The sequence below is a fragment of the Drosophila guanche genome, unplaced genomic scaffold (assembly GCF_900245975.1).
Source record: "Drosophila guanche unplaced genomic scaffold, DGUA_6, whole genome shotgun sequence".
Classification (NCBI taxonomy): Eukaryota; Metazoa; Arthropoda; class Insecta; order Diptera; family Drosophilidae; genus Drosophila; species Drosophila guanche.
Window position 1 is genome coordinate 8,472,478 of NW_022995745.1, and position 18,459 is coordinate 8,490,936.

Sequence of the window (18,459 nt, forward strand, 5' to 3'; positions counted from 1 at the left end):
TGTGCCAGGTGGAATGGGTGGAATGGGTGCAGGCGGTCGATGGAGCTATAAATACGCAACTCCGCCAGCAGAAGGGCATCAATCAGGCAAGCAGCTCCAGCAGTCGGTTAAACAGAAGATTCACACATCAATCGCATCATGTCCAAGCTCAGCATTTGCCTTCTGCTCGTCGTCGTCCTGGTGGTGGCCATTCAGGCCGATGGCGATGGCCGTCGCCCCTGCGAGGGCCGCTGCACCATCCGGGACCTGAACAGCCCCAGGCTGCTCTGCGTGCGGGATCCCCGCAGCAATACCTGCACCAAGCTGAGGCCCTGCCGCCTCCGCGAGCTGAACTGCCGCCGCCGCGACTCTGGCCTGGCACCGCTCAAGGCGAGCTGCACCACCCGCTGCCGCAACATCCTGGGCGGCAGCGGCGTCAGCGGCCAGTGCGCCAAGCGCATTCGCACCCAGTCGCCCCGTTCCTCGGACTCCAAGCGGGTGCGCGAGTGCCGCAGGCGTAAGTGCATCGACGACAACATCGCCGGCTGCTGGAAGGATCGTCAGGGTGCCTGCATTGTGCAGACCCGCTGCGAGGCAGGCCGCAGGAACTGTGTGCGCCAGTCCAACCAATGGATCCGCACCAGCCAGTGGCGTTGCCGTGGCAATGTCCAGGGTGGCGGAGCTCGCATGTGCCGCAACCAGCCCATCGTCATCAAGGATTAGACCAAGGCGCTACCCCTAATCGGAAACCCTGAAAACCCTCCTGAAAACTTCTCTCTTTAGCCATAAATTTCCCCAACTTTCGCAACTATTCCAATTAATTCTTGTCCAAGGTGCCGCCGCGATACGATCGATGGTGACTCCCATTAGTGCAGTGATTAAAACTTTTTGAAATCTATATCATTTCTCACGGAAACTATCGCTACTCCAATTATCAATGGCTTCAGCATTCTGGGCAGAGGCTGCTGATGGACGGTTTTTATAAGCTGAAAATGCTGAACAATACGCAACCCATTGAACCCGTAAAATTGAATGGGAGCTCGCACATGAATGAAATGAATTTGCATTATATTTGCATGGCCACATCGCTGGAGGGCCAATGCGGTTTCCCATTGCGATTGCCTTTTCAATCCCTTTCAATTATTGACGGGCCTGTGCCTGTGCATGTGCATGCATAAATATTCTGAATATGCTGAAAGGTGCAAGCCAATGGCTCCTGTCCGACCTGTTTAACTGGCAAAAAGTAACTACACAAATTCACGTACATTCAAACGAGTAAGTCCTGCACCTGGAGCCGATCCGCTTACCTTTGTCCGTGGCTGCTGAGTGGACGTGGGTTTAATCAGAGCTTGGACCTTTCACCACTGTGAAAGCGAGCCTGTCCTCATCCTCCCACTGGATTACTCGCGCGACCTCTGCGCTGACCTTTTCTAAATGCAGTTGTAAACATTTAAATGGAATTAGACATTTGCTGGATGTGTGTGTTCTGGTGTGTGCACACCACAGACCACCACACTCACCTGGTGAGCCTGGTGAGTGCCAAGCCGCACATTCTGCAGCGCAGTGCAGCATCCTAATCTAGTTAGAGTCCAGTTAGTTGCTAATGTTTTCTAATTTGATTAAGCCCGCTCCACGTACACGTGGCAGAGCAAAGAAGAGTGCGGTGTGTGGGTTCGTGGGGTCGTGGGGTCGTGGGGTGTGTGCAGCAGGCAACAAAATTTGCATTTTAGCATAAAGTGGCAAGTGAAATTCTCATATTTACACCGGAGAACACTGCAGGACGGAAGGGCGGGGCAGGGCTGGCTGTCAGGCTAATGGAACAGGTTGCAGCGGAAACAGTTGGCAAACGATGCTGGGGCCAGGGCTGGGGTTGTCCTTCTTTATGGCCATTCCGCGGGCAGAGCAGCAGCAGGTGACAGGACAACGGAGCTGCAACAAAGCAGAGTTCCCCAGGGGGACGAACCTCGGAACCAGACACAAAGAATAACAATGTGTGGGTGGCTGGCTGTGTCTGTGCCTGTGCCTGTGTCTGTGTCTGTGTCTGGGGAGCTGTGTGCAACGCCTGGCGCGTGTACTAAAGCAAGGATAGGAGACGGAGATAAGCCCCACTCTGACCCACTCCCCTGCCCAGGCCCACAAAGTGGGACTTCTCGTGTTTCACTTAGCGTAAGCCGACCAAATGTCGCTGCGCCACTTGCCACATAGTGCGGGCAGGGAAGGGAAAGGAAGGGAGTGGCAGAGCATACAAATAGCTGGGTGCAAAAGGGTAGTTGCTGCAGATGGGTGGATGGGTGGATGGGTGCGAAAGTGGCTGACATATTATGATGCTGATGTGAGTCAAGTGGCGGTGTCAGGGCGAGTCGCGTTTCGTGTGTCCCATGACTACGGATAAATACGCTGGCTCCATCCCATCGCACACTCAAGTTTGACTTTGTTCACACGCACCACACGCAGGAGTCATGCAGGAGCCTCTTTACGATTATAAATCAAATCTTTTTCGTTGTGCTCTGCCACACAACTTTGACTCGAGACTGTCTTGGAGCAGTTGGAATATTCGAAACGTTAGATAAACGAGTCGTTTCTGGGTGCCAGTGCACGCACTACGATGCTCGAATAACTCAATTAAAAGCCTCTCTTCATGGCACAGTACTACAGCCCTGTGTGACCCATAGCTGGGATCAGCTGCCAGCGCTGGCCAGAGGGCAGAGAATCATCAAACATCCGCCCAGAAAAGGGACACAGGAAGGACACAGGCTGGAACTGCATACGAATGACAGATAACGACTCAAAAGTGTCCCTCCGCATGTCTAGACGGAGGCTACAGCCTCAGACATGCATGAACACATACATGAACATAGATAGATACATATTTATGTCATGTGTATGTTCCTGCGTACATACATAATTATAAAGTGCTGTTTCGAACGGAAATTGGGGGCCCAACCAAGTAGGATCGTTGCCCAAAATGTGATGCTCCCGAAACGATGGCGCCTCCCATCCCGGATAGTGCTTTCAATTTAATTTCCTAGCGAGACAGAGACACTGCAAACAGACTGCAGGATGCTTGAAAACTACGTCCGCTGATTGCGCCACGGAAATGAAATTAGATGGCAACGACGAAGGACCCGAAAAGCAAGCCTCATCAGAAGGAGGATTCCAACTGCCACACGCGGTCCCGCTGCTGTTGCTCTTTCCCTTTCCCTTGCCAAGGCCGCGTAATGAGTCGGTAATGAAAAGTTGTTTGTGACCCGACTTGGAAAAACTTGGCGCTGACAAATTGTTGTAAAAATGTAATTAGTTGCAAATGAGTTTGGGGCACAAACATAGGCCCAGGCAGGCTGCGAAGATGATTGGCCAAATGAAGAGTAGTCCAAACTATGCACTGCCATTCCCCTATATATATATCTATCCACTTCGTGAGGAGTACTGGAACTAAACTGAAGCGCGGCTGGTTACTGAACTATTTGATTTACATCTGCCTCGGTTTCTGCGAATTGAAATATGGCTTACATTTGAGTTTACATTTGCAATTCCGCACAGAAAAAAATCTGTAATATATTCAATTTGGAGGCGAATGGAATTGATTGAGAGTCGAAGGTCGCCATATTCGTTTTCACGCGTGGACTTAATCAAGCTCATCAAACTGGAAACTGAAAACTGGAAACTGGAAACTGGCCATTGCAGCGATTCAAGCTACCCTAGGCTATGGGTGCCATAGAGCAGCAAAACACTAACTAAATCTGAGCAGAAGCGGGGGTACCCCATGGGGTATTCACAGTGCCATAAGGTCTAGTTGTTGTCCTTTATAATTTTGTAATTTTGTATTCAGCTGGCCGCTGGCCCATCAAAGTGTCAAATGTTGGCCGTAATACCGTCTGATAGTTCCTGCCATTGGGCGTTCCTAATTGGATTTATTACGAGTGTTGGAGCTTTGGCAGGCGACGCAGAAATGATGAAAATTGATGGAAAAAACCGTTGAGTCTTGTTGTGAGAACAAACAAAACTCATTTTCATATGCAAAGAGTGTCCCGTTCCATTTCCATTTCCAGTTCCCCGTGCGTGCGAACACCCCTTCCCGGGCACCGGGCCAAGGCGTGCGTGCATCCGCATATATTTAAAAACTTTTTTACACAATTCTTTGTTTATTTATTTAGTTGTGCTCGTGTTTGTCTTCTCTCCTTCTGCTTCAGAACAACACAAAAAAACACAGCAGCAGAAAACAAAACAAAACAAAAACAAAAACGAAAGCGAAAACAGAAGTATAACACAATATTTTTGCATAATTTTTTAATTTAATTTTCGGGCTAAAAATAACGTGTTAACAAAAAGAGACGACCTCACACAAATGCGGATCGCGGGACTGTTTTCATGCTTTTGAAATCGATGCTGAAACGGAAAGGTGGCAGGGCAAGGTGGCAACAGTGAGGCGACTCCACACTCCATAAAGAAGGAGCCGAACATGTTATCAGCCCGAGTTGGGATCGAATTATCTACCCTACGAAGTGTGGCACACTAATTTCTGGTTTGTGCCAGAGCGATTTGAGCTCCATTCTGTGCCCATTTTAGGCAAAAGTTGTTTGTAAGCAAGACAAATGGTTGATACTGCAGCAGAAAGGAACTGCAACGGGGCCAAATACACAAGCAGGAGCAGAAGCCGAGCAGAAGCGTGACTCAGAGCAGGACACGGAGCAGGAACAGGAACAGCAGCAGGATGGACGGAGGCGGACGCGGACGGGGACGCAGACTAACAGATGGAGTGTGGTGTGGTGTGCTGTGGAGCTGGGGCTGTTCCTTAGTGGCAAGTCATAAATGTCAGGGGCTCCTTAGGCGTGCCCAGGACCCAGATTCTGATTCGGGTTTCCCAAGACGCACATACGGGTAAGGGTACAGCTACGGGCTACGGGCTACGGGCTACGAGTATATCAACTGACAAATAACTGAAAATGTGATTGATGACGGACCTGACACGCCGACACATATAAATGCCAGCAAATGGAGCACGAGACGCTGCCGCTGACGTGTTGCAGAGTCTCTCTCCCACATTGCTCTTGCTCTTGCTTTTGTTTTTGTTTTTGTTTTTGCAATGGGAGTGCGTGATTTTTGTGCCCGCATCATTACTCAACATTCTAAGTGCTTTTGGGAATAGAACTGGCGGGCACTGGGGACTGTGGACTGGAACCTAGGGCTGGGGCTCTCAGTTTAACCTACGATTATTGCCATTCATTGGCGAGACTAAAGTATGTCAACAATCTTCTTATCCACATCCACATCCACAACCATTCCCATTCCCTTTGCTGCTGGTTAAACTGCTCCTCAGTGGAGCGGAGAGACAACTTTGTTGGATGTCGCCGTCGCCAAATGAATGCAATTTGTAGTCCAAGAACGTTGAGCCCCGGGCTTTCATTTACATTAAGTAATTACCTGGAAAGAGCAGTCGGATGGGTGGTTGGGTGGTTGGGCGGGTGCTTTAACAAACGGAGTGGAGCTCGGCCCGGCCGCCAGCTAAATGTTTAGATTTAATTTCTTGCCCTGGTTCTCTGGATCTCTGGCCCCACCCCGCGGGCCGCTTCAACAGCTTGATGAAAGTTTCCAAAGATAATGCGAAGCGAGTTCCGGTATCTCTGCTTAAAGGACGAATCCAGAGCAAGGCCCCAGCTGAAGTTTAAAAGGGGGTAGTCCCCTTTGCTGCAATTAGATATTTTATTTAGAATTTATATTGGCAGGAAAAGGGTAAATGTCGTGACATCCTCGTAAGTACTTGTGTGTGCATGTGTGATGTGTATTTCCCAGTAAAATAAGTCAACATTATGTATCTAAATATCTCTTTGGGCTTACAGGGTGGACTCTTAGCATACCCCTCCTACCCCCCGCTAGTACTCCCAAAAACATCGTGTACAAATTGCCAGCAATCTTTGAAGCAGTCCCCCTCCTCGAACACACATCAACCCCCTCTAGGACTCAACTCTCCCACCATTCCAGCAGCAGCAAGCAACCCCAGAGCGATGGCAACACTTCAAAACTGATGACACTGTCAATTTAGATGGCACCGGTTGTATGTGCCACATATGTGGCACGAGCACACTATCCATCCCATCGTGATCACGGCTTTCCGCTTCCAACTCCCAGATGGATGATGAACCTCTCGCTCTTATAGAGCACCGCCCACTGTCGCCCCACCCCATCGACGCCCCCAAAGATGGCTGCTCTGTGATGCATTGCAATGACATTTTCATGCTTTATCTGCGGCATAAATTGATGTTCCCCTCACCACGCCTGCTGTACATGCCACATGCCACATGCCACATGCCACCCACCCTCTGGCCACAATGTTCTTCCTTGCCATAAAAATGCAGTCAATTCTCTTGACAAATTTTACTTTTATTACATGTTTTGTTTGATGGGAATTTGTGTACATGTGGCATTTGCACATCATCGATGTCCGTGAATGTACAACTCCCATCTCGCTCTCTCTCTCTCTCTCTCTCTCTCTCGCTCTCTCTCTCTGTGTTTGTGTGTGTGCTCCCAGCATTTGGGTAAAAGAAGTGCCATGGAAGGCACTGTCCTTTCCAGGGCAGAATGCATGGCATCTGGTGTGCATCGATGTGACATCGAAAATATTGCACATGACTTGGCCAGAGACTTCGTTCACTGAAATTTCTTGGACTGCTTGGCAATAGAAAATATCAGTGAGATTTAGGAGAATTCTATCCATGTGTGTGTGGGGATTTTGAATATGGATGCTAGTTTTGAATTATTCGGATTAATAATAGGAATCTTTTACTGGTAGAAGTTGGTGTGTGCCTGCCACATACGAAATCTGTTGTAGTTCGCTTCCATTTTCCATACGCTTTCCATTCGTCTCCTCTCCGGCTGAAAGGCAATCGATTACCCACCCAGTAGACGCGACGCGGCTCATTGTTGCTCGCCCACTCGCCCACTCGCCCACTCGCTCAGTCCTTTGCTTATTAGCATAATTTGATGTCTGAGCCAAGGACAGCCGTGCCAACAGCAGGCCCAAAGAACTGTTGGTACGAGGGGAATGACTTGGGGACTCGAAGCGTTTTCAATCTTGCGAGAAAATTGTTCGATTTTCAACATTTTCAACGAGAACATTTTTGAATCAGCGTCATTGGCATTTCCATTGCCATTTCCATCGTCGTCATCGTCGTCGACGACATGTCATCATCAGCATCAGCACCAGCGACAACTTCATTTTGTGCTCGTGCCTCCTACCTCCCGGGAATCGCAGGAATCGCGGGAATCGCGGGAATCGCGGCAAAGACAACACCGGGAAGAAGTGACAGTTGAAAAGCAGCTCTTAAACAAAAAAATGAAAAGCTGTGCCATTGAACTTTCAGGTAAACAGAGACGTTCCACGAGCAATTCCGCCAGAGGTTCTCCATTCATTTTGGACACATTTTTAAGTCAGTTTCTAGTCCCAGAACTCCGTTCAACTCGAATTGAAGTCTCTTTTGATAGGTATTTTTTGTGGGAATGTCCCGCTACCAGGGACTTGATCGAATGGCTAAGGAGTCTCTTAGGCATTGGGGGTGTCAATTTGAATGTTGATTGATGAACAGGAGGCAATGGTGTCTGATCTGCTCCAACCCCCTGAGACTCCAGCACCTTTCACAGACCCCGAACGGCATATGGGCGCTGACGTCTGCCCTGTCAACGGAGAACGGAGAACGGAGACCAAAAGCGGCTGGGGACTGGGGTCTGGGGTCTGGGGTCTGCGGATGACCCTTTAAAACACATTTAAGACATGCGAACGCCATTAAAGCCGCTCAGGAAGTTGTCGGCGAGCAGAACCATTAAATTTGATATACGACAATAAGCGTGGATAATGCGTTAAAGGAGCTCAAGCAAAAGTAAAAGCAGAAGCAGAGGCCAGAAGCAGAAGCCAGAAGGGGAGCCAGACACACACACACAGACTCAGTCCGTCGCGACAGAAGATGAAGATGAAGATGAAACCGGGCCAAGCAGCGTCGTACAGTCAAAGCCATAAATTAATGGTCCCCGCCAGCGACAGCAAACCAAACAGAATGAGCCAAGTCGCCCGTCCGACAGTCAGACAAGATGGGCGGACCGGACCCGGCTTCAAAGTGAAATGAAGTGCAGGTAAAGTGCATTTCCCGCCAATGTGCGAGCTGCGCCGTGCAGCTGCGCCACAGCACAGTTGGCCAAATCAATGTAAAAGCAAGCCAACAAAATGATGCAACAATTAGTTAAGATAACATCATTGACTCCCAGAAAAGTTGCCCCTCTCTGGAACAGCTACTGCCGCGCTGATGCTTCGTTCCCCCTGCCTTAAGCGGACAGAGCCAAAGCCAGATCCAGATCCAGAAGCAATCGGAATCGGGGCAGCTCAATAATAGAAATAGCCACGGCTTAAGCCTTTAAGTTGCCAATTACAATGAAAATTGATTTTATTTCGCTCTTTCTCGCTGTTGGTATTTGGCTTTTCTTTCTCTTTCTCTTTCTCTTCTGAATCTCTCTTCCACTTTCTTTTTATTCGGGCATTGTTTTGCTCCGGTCTGGGCCCCCCGTTCAGTGCTGAGCCACTCCTGGACCTCCCCCATTTTTGGGCCTCGCTTTTATGAAAGACACAGATGGCTGGCCATCGAGCCCTTGTACTCCCCCCGAATGATGTTCTCTGTCGCTGCTTTTGTTTCGATGGCTGCTGCTGCCGCCACTGCTGGGTCTTGTCTGCTGGCAAAGTGCCGAATGTACATAATGCCAGTGGATTAGGGCTTAGTTTATCAGCGTTTCCACTGCCAATGTCAAGGTCAAGCTCATAAGCGCGTATGACAACAGCATTAAGCTGTGCTCTCTGTGTGTGTGTGCTCTGTGTGTGTGCTCTGTGTGTGTATTCTTGTGTGCGATTGTATGAGCTTTAGCATTGGAAATAAATTTGATATTAGCCACTTTGGTGGGCCGCTTGCAATCGCCAGCTGTCGAGCTATTAACATACAATTATGCCAAAATGCCAATCAAATGCAGACAGAACCGAACGTGCGCCCCCTGAGGACCCCTTGGTACTGGGTACTTATAAGGACTACTGGATGGCCTTGCTCTTGTCCTTGGCCCTGGCCATTTATCATGGTAATAGGCAAACGCGTGCTGGAATCGTTGTTTTGATTTAACGATCCCGTTTTGCTGCAAAGTATCAAAGTATCCCAGACACACACCCACCCAACGCCGCGCGTGGACAGTGGTCCTGAGACAGTCCTGGATGGACTGCTCGCTTGTCTGAGCAGGCAATAAAAAAGTAGAGATACCCCAGACTGTCGCCTCAACATTGAAATGTTTCCATCCGCTAACCGAAGCCTGCACATGCTTAAAGCGGCTCTAATTCAGGGAACACGGGGAATTCGATGCAGCAGAAATGATTACTTTGATCGGCTACACTACCCCCAAAGAAAGTTATTCGGATCACAGATTCGCCTGTGAAGCTATTTTGGGCATCCAATTCGACTTGCAGCCAGAAAGACTCTTGGGCCTGCGAAGGGCGCAGCCACGTCGAGACGTCGAAATCTTCTTATTTACTTAATGTGCAAGTGGCAATAAAACTCTGGCTTGCCGCGTGCGTGTGGCTGCCTGGTCCGGCGTCTGCGTCTGCGTCTGCGGCTGCGTCTGCGCCAGCGCCAGCGTCGCTGCAGCTGTGGCAAATAAAGTGCTAAGCAGATTTTTATGATTATGACGAAAGGCTTTTTCGTAGCCGAAACAAGAGAAATGGAAATCACGTGTCTGTGTGTCTGTGTGTCTGAGAGTGTTGCGGTGCCCTGAAGTATGCCACAATATGATGTGCCGTTCGGCTTCAAGGGCAACGTTGATTTTGGGTTCCTGCCCATTCGAGCTGCTGCAGTAGCTGTCTCCTCAAATGTAACCCTTTGTAGTCCAGAACAATGCAACAGTATGCAACACTGGTTGTGGGTGTGGCGAAGGCTCATTCGACTGATTGCATTCCGAGTTCGGAATTGAATTCGCTCTGGCTTGAAATTACTTAATTATGTTTGTTTAACGAGGCAAATGTGCGACATCATGGGTTGGTATTTACCCAAGGAATTTGTGAATCTGCTTATTCAGTCCAGAACGGTAACCCTCTTGAACTTATTCATTGACTGTACACAAATCGCTCCACAAGTGGATACAAGCGAGTTTTCTAGCTGTTTCAGCTTTGAAGCCGTCTCTCCTCATGTTCAGCAGCCACTCCCACCCATTAGCCAGTCTCGAGCTACGGGACCCATCCAATTCGCTGGAATATCTGATTGCTTATCTGTGATGTGCTCGGGCAAATTGAAAACTCTTAATATAATTTGTAATTGGATCACAAAACATCGTTTGATGGGGCAGGCAGCAGCAGAAAACTGTCAGTTGGCATAACTGATAATTTGATTACTATTTGCAGCAGGATGCTGCTGCAGTATGTGTGTGCGTGCCCGGGAGGGGGGGGAGTGGCAATGAGTAGGGCTCCCCTCTGTCTGTGAGGAGGGTCGAAGCATGAGCTCGGGTTTCCTTTGCTGCTTCTACTAGCATCTAGCTAACCTTTTCCCCCTTTCCTCTTTTCCTCTTGTCCTCTGTGCATGTGTGCATCTCCCGTCTGATAGCGTCCTTACATATGTGCATATGTGTGTGTATGCATTGGAGCTCTTGCGATATCTTCGTATGTGCCTCTGTGACGAAAGTTGTTGCTAAAGTCACAGTTTTGCTCTTGTAATTTAGCAAATTGTGTAATTGCATTGAGCAAAAGGGAGACAGAGAGCTGCTGGCATGTTGGCGGGATGTCTGCAGGATAGTTAGATTGATGATTCTGCCTCTTGTTGCATTATTCATTGAATTCATTTAGCAGCGAACTCCGCGTACTCCCCGCCAGCAAATCACACTCAAATCAAATTAATGACTCTGATGAAGCGCCTTTGACTCTAGCTGCATTTGCATTTGCATTCGCATTCGCATTTCCATTTCCATTCGATTACCGCCAGCTCCACTTATCCATTCACATTCACACTCACACTCACATACCCATGTACAGCACATCCACAAGCAAACTCTCCGCTCCCACTCCAGAGACCCCCCCCCCCCCCCCCCCCCCCCCCCCCCCCCCCCACCCCCCCCCCCCACCCCCCCCCGCACCCGCGATGCCACCCGCACGACTCTACCGCCCTTCTACAGGGACGACACGCCTAGTCCTCCACTGTCGCATATACTNTATAAATGGATGGTCATGGCGGCCACAATAACGTTTAGTCATCAAAAAACTATCAAACTTGGCTGTCGTTGGCCCCGTCCCCGTTTGGGGGAAATTCAAATTTCATTTCATGACAAAGACTATTCTTTAATGTGTAATTTGGGGGTAAATCTGAGCGGATTCAGTGGACTCAGAAGAAGAGCGCACACACTTCTGGGTGTCACATCGAATACATCACTTGGATGTTACTTTTGCAACCCACTTCGCCCAGCTGGACATCTGTCAGACAGTCTTTCAAGCTTTCAGGTGTAACGCCCCCGATCAATCATAGCGCGTGACTTTGATTTAAAGCACACCTGTGCACCGTTTCATTATCCATCTTCAGTACATACGTACAAATGGGAATGTCGTCTGTATGTGTTCCCACCCAGGGCGAACCAAAGTCACGTCAAAGTCAAGTGGTGCGCCATCAGTCAGTCGGTTTTCCATTTAGCATGAATAACATATACCACAAGTGCAGCATTGACTCGCTTAATAACTGAAAATATCCAGAAATCACACCGCAATCAAGGGCATGCAAAGTGCATGGCAAGCAGCAGCTAGCATCTGGCCATCTCGTGCACTGAGAAAAAATAAAAACTAACAATGAAGAATGAAGAATGAAGAATGAAGAATGAATAATCCTCCAAAGCATTCACAGTATCTGGCATTTATTTTCGAATTCTCGAATTCCATTGGGAAGCCCGCTGCCAAGTTTCCCCGAGTGCAGCTGAATAGATTCCGCATCACACATGCAAACGTAAATTTATTTTTAGTTTTCTGACTACGTGGCAGTAGCAGTTACAGTGGCAGTGGCAGTGGTCTACGTGCCTGGCCACTCTGACTTGCTCTGTCAGATCGACTTGGAAGCCAATCTATGCTGGCACGCTTTCAATTGAAAATATATATTTTCCCTTTTTTGTTTCTGGCCGAAAACAATTGCATACCTGGCCGGAAAGGAGGAACCCATCCGCAGTAGCAGTAGGAGTAGCAGCAGCAGCCTTCCTGGGTTGATGGCAGACAACTTTTGAGAGCCAACCAAGCACTTACAGAAGTGCCAAATATCGCCTTGGAGCAACAACAGTCGTAAATCCTGGCCATGCAGCTTGCACCGAGACACGGACGTGGCCGTACTACACAGTACACAGGACCTGCAAGGGGACGGACTTCCAGTCAAGCCACCAGCAAAATAAATTCATCAAAAATCAGGCAGAGAAAATTGCTTGAAAACGTGCGAACGCAGCGATATCGAGGGGAGTCCGAGGAAGAAGATACAGATTACAGATACTGGAGGATACGTACATACATATCGAAGAGTAAGAGTAGAAGCAAAAGTACAAGAAGAAGCCAGCGGGAGATAGAAATGGACAGGACCGGCGGCCCAGTGGGTGGACGGGGCCAATAAAATGCCAATTAAATTGATTTGATACTCAACATTTTAGAAATTGATTGAGACAGGAAAAGAAAGTCCAGAGGAGAAACAAACACTTACAGGAGGAAGAGGAAGAGGAAGAAGGGGGTGGGGGTGGGGGTTGGACGAGTTTCATATCGTAGCAGTGCCATTAATGAGCAGCACTCGACCTGGCTTGATTGATTGATAGATTGATTGGCGGCAAGTGTAATCGGACCAAACGGGGAGCAATTCATTAGCATAAATTACACGACGAACACGAAATGGGCATCGAATTTGGAATGCCCTGTCCACATCGTTACGATACCGAAAAGCTAAATCGAATGGAACTCCAAAAGGATGAAGATTCAAATAAATTATGTTTAGCATCTGCAGTTCTGCTGCACCTTCTAGATTGGGAACAACCTACTTCTGCAGGGTAGGTTTGATGAAACGGTTTGATGTCTCCAGCCCTGTGCTGACATACATTGGCGTTTGCAACGAGAGAAGACGGATTTAACGAGAGTTATTATTCAGTTTCATGCAAATAGTCGTACTCTTAAGAGATGCAAATAAGAGACAGAGGCAGAGGCAGAGGCAGAGACTCGTGGAAATGTTGGGGATGGGTTGGCATCCTGTTGCACTCGGTCCATTTGATTGATGACGATGGCACTTGAGTGCACACGATAATCATTTATAAGGCGCATAAATGTTTGCTGCGACTTTGTTCCCATTCGCTGTTGGTGGGGGTGATATCTGGGTTCTGGGTTCTGGGTTTTGGGTTCTGGGTTCTGGGATCTCGGCCCTGGAACAGCCCTGGGCAGATGGCTGCTGTCGGCCACACAATGCGCACAACTCACAGAAGAAAGAAACAAAATCACATAAAAACAACGTTAAGATGGAGCAGAGGAGGCGAACAAAAAAAAAAAGAAAAAGACTCCGATTCAAATTCACTTGGCAGATACAGGGCTGTCCTACAGGGGTTCCAGGGGGTTCTACAGGGGTTTTTTGAGGCCTCCGGGGGTGTTGATGCTGCTGCTGGTGCTGGTGCTGGTGCTGTCTTACGGGTGTTCCTCAAAGGACTGCTGGTGTTGTCAGCTGCAGAGTGTGGGCATTGAATCGTCCTGACAGCCAGTGCAGGGAGTTTGCATTCGAATGGATTTTGGTAGAGGAGTGCGAGAGAACGGAGTGTGAGGTGAATGTATTTGACAGATACCAAGCTATCAGTTTCTTTGTTTTTTTTTTATAGTACGTCTTCGATGCCCGTCCCACAGCTGCCAAGAACCCTCGCACTCTTACTGTCGCATTGAAAAATGACTGCCACAGCTGTTGGAAGTGTATTATTAATTATCTTCTCAGAGAAGGAGCCAACAACACCTTTCCACTAATTGGCCAAGCTAGACCGAAAGTTGATCCATTCCTCGCCAATGACATTGTTTGTGATCGCTTCAGCGCAGCGAAAACATCTCATGGTCCTGGCCATGTTCCCTGGTTCTAGCCAAAGCAAACAACGACCCGCTGATGCAGCAGTTGCCAATTACGGCCACTGCTTTTCTAATTAGATGCACTCACTCCCCCCTCCCACAGACCGCTACCCAGATGGCATGTGTGGAAAATCAGGGATACAGGGGTACTCCGAGCATTCCAGGCACTCCGAGTGGCATGGAGTTGCGAGCGCTCAGTCATGTACATGAATCATGAACTGGAAAGAACTTTCATGCACATTATTCGAAATAGCAACATTACATTTTCTGCACTTCTGTTCGATTATGAACAAAAGCCACGTGGCTCTCTTATGGTATCGAAGGTTAATTGGGTTAAGATGTTCAACGGAGATAACACTGACACTGACACAGACACAGACACAGAGTATGGGACCATTGAAATCATCATTTACAGTTACAGTTACTTAGCGGATTCCCTTGAGTGGACACCATCAACCAACAGCCCCACTGCACGCCCGTCCTGGATTATGATGTGTTTTTGTATCGATGAGCAATTCGCGTTCCACCACAAAAGCACAGTACAAAGATTCATGCACATCTATTTTTAGAAGTCGTTTAAGCAAGCTTTTCGCTTTCCATGGAAATGCATGCCTGCCGATGCTCTTTTCTCTCTTACGAGTCACACTTCTCTTTCTGTGCAGTTCTCTGATACATTTCTCAAGTGCATTCTGTTTGAGTCGGCATTAGACAATCATTCGCTTTGAGTCCGCCTCCAGCTCAATTTTCGCTGTTCACTGCTCGCTGTTCGCTGTGATTATTGTTTATGTTCACACTTTGCCTTTTGTCATTTCCTGTCTGATGTTGTCGTTGTGCCTAGTTTCATTTCCGCTGGGTCTGGGCGTGGCAGTTCAGAGTCAGTTCCCTGTTTCGTATTCCTGCCATTTCCCCTCCCATTTGTCGCCGCTTTCCATTCCGAATCTGATTTTGACAGCAAGCAATTGTATAAGTGGCCTTGGGCGGAATGGGCGGGCCACCCACCTATCAACCCATCATCTTCCCATCACGAGCCGAGCACCCAGTCCCAGTCCCAGTCCCAGTTCCAGTCCCCAAAGTGTATGTGTGTAGTCTCCATGAATATGAATCAATTAATATAACTCAATTTTCTCGCAGGTCGCGTAGGAATGTGAGTGTTTCGATTTGCCCTACTTTCACCCCAGGTTTATCAACAAACTGCGTGGAAGTTGAACATGTGGCGGAGCAGAAATAGACGTAGCCACAGCTGCGGTCAATGTAATATAAGTGCACCGATCCACTGGAAACTAAATCAAAATATATTCTGGCATAAAAATGACCCCACCGAACAGGACAGTACACGTATCTACTGTAGTATCTACTGTCAAGTCCACAATGTACCCCCATACAATTGGTTCTCTATCGAAGAAGGGTGTTCACTGGTCGCTGCTTTTGCAACACAACATTTCCGATGCCAGCCTCTCCGTTTGTGCTTTTGTGTGACGTGTGGTATGAATCACGCTGCAAGTGCATTTGATTTGGATTCTCGCATTTGCATAAGCACTGGGAGCGCACATCACATCACAAGATCCACCAACAGCGTCGCGGGGGATTATGTACTTGTTGCTTGGTTGCTCAATCAATTAACAAACAGCTACGATAACACCAAGCGATCGGACAGCGGCTCTCCCACCCACCCGCTCTCTAGCTCTCTAGCTCTCTAGCTCTCTCTGTCTCTGTCCCGCACTGATAAGGTCGAGCCCGCATATGAATCGTATTGAGTTGAAGAGATAGAGTTGTGTTGAGATATTATCGCTCAGCAGAGCGAAACAGTCATTGCACAGTGGGGCGATTATTGGTGGCCTCTCCTCTCCCTTTACAGTCACCGTCATTGAGTGAGTCATGACCTTGCCGCTTACATCACCCAAAGTGAAGCCAGCCACGAAATCGCAAAAACAATTATCATCAATTCAAAAGATTTTACTTCCCAGTACACAGAGATTACCTACAAGTTGATTGATTCGGAACTGACTGAATGATTTGTATCTCCTCTTGATTGCACACAATTGTATACCACAGTAAGCGAACTGAGTGTCCGTTAATCGACGAACCACCAGTTGAATTTTGCCATCATTTCGCCATCACTTGGCCCACTGTGCCATCTGTTTTGGCTCTCAGTTGGGCTGGAGAGCGTATGCATGGCCCCACGCTCTCCCCGCCACTCCCTCCCGCTCAAGGTCTTCATGGAGCTCTGGGCTCGCTCTCTCATAATTTTAGTTTTTGCTATGGCCTTTTCTCCGACGCTGCGCGTCGCCTCGCGGCGTCCAGCACACAAAATCGTTCTGAGTGGCGTTCGTTCAGTGGCGTTCTGTGCGTGCCCGAGAGCGCGCAATGTGAAAATACTTTTGCCGGGCTGTCGTTAAAATCTTATCGAGTTTTCGAGTTTAGTTGTCATATCGTTGTCGAATTTGTGGATTTGCGGGAATGTCCACTATGTCTGCCGGCCAGGACTATGATCGGAAGTATTTGCGCAGCATGGGGGGCATCTGCAAGATCGCCTGCATGGTAAGCTCCACTTCCACTCCATTTCACTCCACCTTAATGAGTTGGTGGTCAGACTCTAAAGCTCTCTCTAATTCTCTCTCTCTCTCTCTACCTCTCTCTGTGCTCTTAAGCTGAGCAGCTTCATCGGCTTCCTGTTCATTCTGTGCGGACCGGTGCGAGTGAGCAACTTTCGGGGCAGTTTCTACTTGGTCGTGGCTGCGCTGGGCTTCACGGCCACACTTACGCTGCTGCTTGCCCGCTACCTGCGCCTATGGCAACGGTACTTCAGTCGGTGCGATGCAACGCTCTGGTCTCTCGGCGTCCACTCCACGCTGGCGGTGTCCTACTTTGTGGCCTCTGGGCTGGTGCTCTCTCTGGACATTGGGGCCTATACGGCGGCAGCGGTAAGCCACTATGCCAATGATTACAAATGATTACTATGAGGCTAATACCCACTTCGTCCTCTCTATTGCAGTTCTTCGGACTCACAGCGTTCAGCATCAATGGCCTGGAGGCCTATGCCCACTATCGACGCAGCCGTCTACGGGATGTGGCCACCCAAACAGTGTAGGCACCGCCCTCCCCTCCGCTACGGAAAGCTTTGATCACTCTCAGTTGGTACTTTAAGTCCGCTCTCAGTTACTCGAGTCTCACTGGCTGTCAGAAGAAGAGCCAACAAGGTGTGTTCATGCAAGGTGGGGTACACTCGCTCTCCCTTCTTGTGTCGGTCCACAGGTGTGAGCTCGGGAATGGGGAATGCCTCACCTCACAATATGAATACACTTTGAGGGCAAGAGTCAGTGCTAATTTGTGCGCCACCCCGCTCTTTTGTTTGCCTTCAAGTCTGTTAGTTAAGTGTAAAAAATTGAAGATACAAACGTAAGACGCATATGTACATACATATGTATGTATGCTGCTGCTGCCTGAACTGTTATTCGATTATGTTATCTAATAGTCGTTAGTATGTAGGTCAAAAAGCACAGAAGAAGAAGTCGGAGCATGGGAAGAGGAGAAGAGGAGAAGAAACAAAACGAAGAAGCATAGTCCGCAGCCAAAGTCTAACCATAAGCCTCAGATAAACGGGCAGAGTCGAAAGAAAAGCAAAAGAAAAAAAAGAGCGACAGAGAAGAGGTCAAGAGAATGATAGAAACACCAAATGCCAAAGAGATAAGTCTTCATATCAAATATTTTCGAGCTTCAAAAACAGATTCAAACACAACAAGGTCCCATCTTTGTTCCTAGCTGCTCAGCTTGGAGCGCCCCACCATATACATATATTTACATACATATGTATGTACATATATCTAACATATCTATCCAATAAAATATGAACCTGATCACTCCATTGTAAAGATCCAACAAGCTGCAATGCTATCAAAAGGCTATCGGACCCCGAAGATAACATTCTTTTTTTTGTATTTTGGCTTTTGTCTCTTCATCTTATACGCCTATACTCCTCTTTCTTCCGATAACTGGTTCGCAAAGCACAATAATACTCTTTTTTTTTTGGTTTTTTTTTAATAATTCTAAACGTTGTTCAGTAGTTATTGTTTAAGCCTTTGAGTCAGTCGCAAATACCGCAAACACCGTACATAGTATGTGCATAAGTACATATGTATACATATGTAAATTAATACACATATCTGACGCACTGTATCTCTCTATAATTTGATATAAATTTCTCAAAATATGCTTAAGAATTAACGAAAGAAGTCAAAATATCTGTGAGGTACATATGTACATCTGTACATACATACATATGTACGAGTATTCACATATATCAAATAAACGCAAACACTTTTACGAGTATAAATGAGATAAAGAGGAAAACTCTTGAGTATTTTATGGACATTGGTGGC

The 18,459-nt window shown here is 48.0% G+C and overlaps 2 protein-coding genes across 2 annotated transcripts; both read left to right on the top strand.

Moving 5' to 3' along the window:
* Positions 1-92: 92 nt before the first annotated feature.
* On the top strand, positions 93-787 carry LOC117580968. The gene has a single exon (XM_034267758.1). The coding sequence runs from the start codon at positions 139-141 to the stop codon at positions 700-702; it is 564 nt and encodes a 187-aa protein (XP_034123649.1). The 5' UTR covers positions 93-138; the 3' UTR covers positions 703-787.
* A 15,626-nt stretch (positions 788-16,413) lies between these two features.
* On the top strand, positions 16,414-17,578 carry LOC117581266. Its single transcript, XM_034268276.1, has 3 exons — positions 16,414-16,621; positions 16,732-17,004; positions 17,076-17,578. The coding sequence occupies exons 1-3, from the start codon at positions 16,541-16,543 to the stop codon at positions 17,169-17,171; spliced, it is 450 nt and encodes a 149-aa protein (XP_034124167.1). The 5' UTR covers positions 16,414-16,540; the 3' UTR covers positions 17,172-17,578.
* Positions 17,579-18,459: the final 881 nt, after the last annotated feature.

Bases quoted from the DNA above. Each gene is read 5' to 3' on its own strand.
- LOC117580968 (XM_034267758.1), top strand. From the start codon at position 139: ATGTCCAAGCTCAGCATTTGCCTTCTGCTCGTCGTCGTCCTGGTGGTG.
- LOC117581266 (XM_034268276.1), top strand. From the start codon at position 16,541: ATGTCCACTATGTCTGCCGGCCAGGACTATGATCGGAAGTATTTGCGC. The intron at 16,622-16,731 runs GTAAGCTCCACT...TGTGCTCTTAAG, and splicing joins TCTGCAAGATCGCCTGCATG to CTGAGCAGCTTCATCGGCTT. The intron at 17,005-17,075 runs GTAAGCCACTAT...TCTCTATTGCAG, and splicing joins GGGCCTATACGGCGGCAGCG to TTCTTCGGACTCACAGCGTT.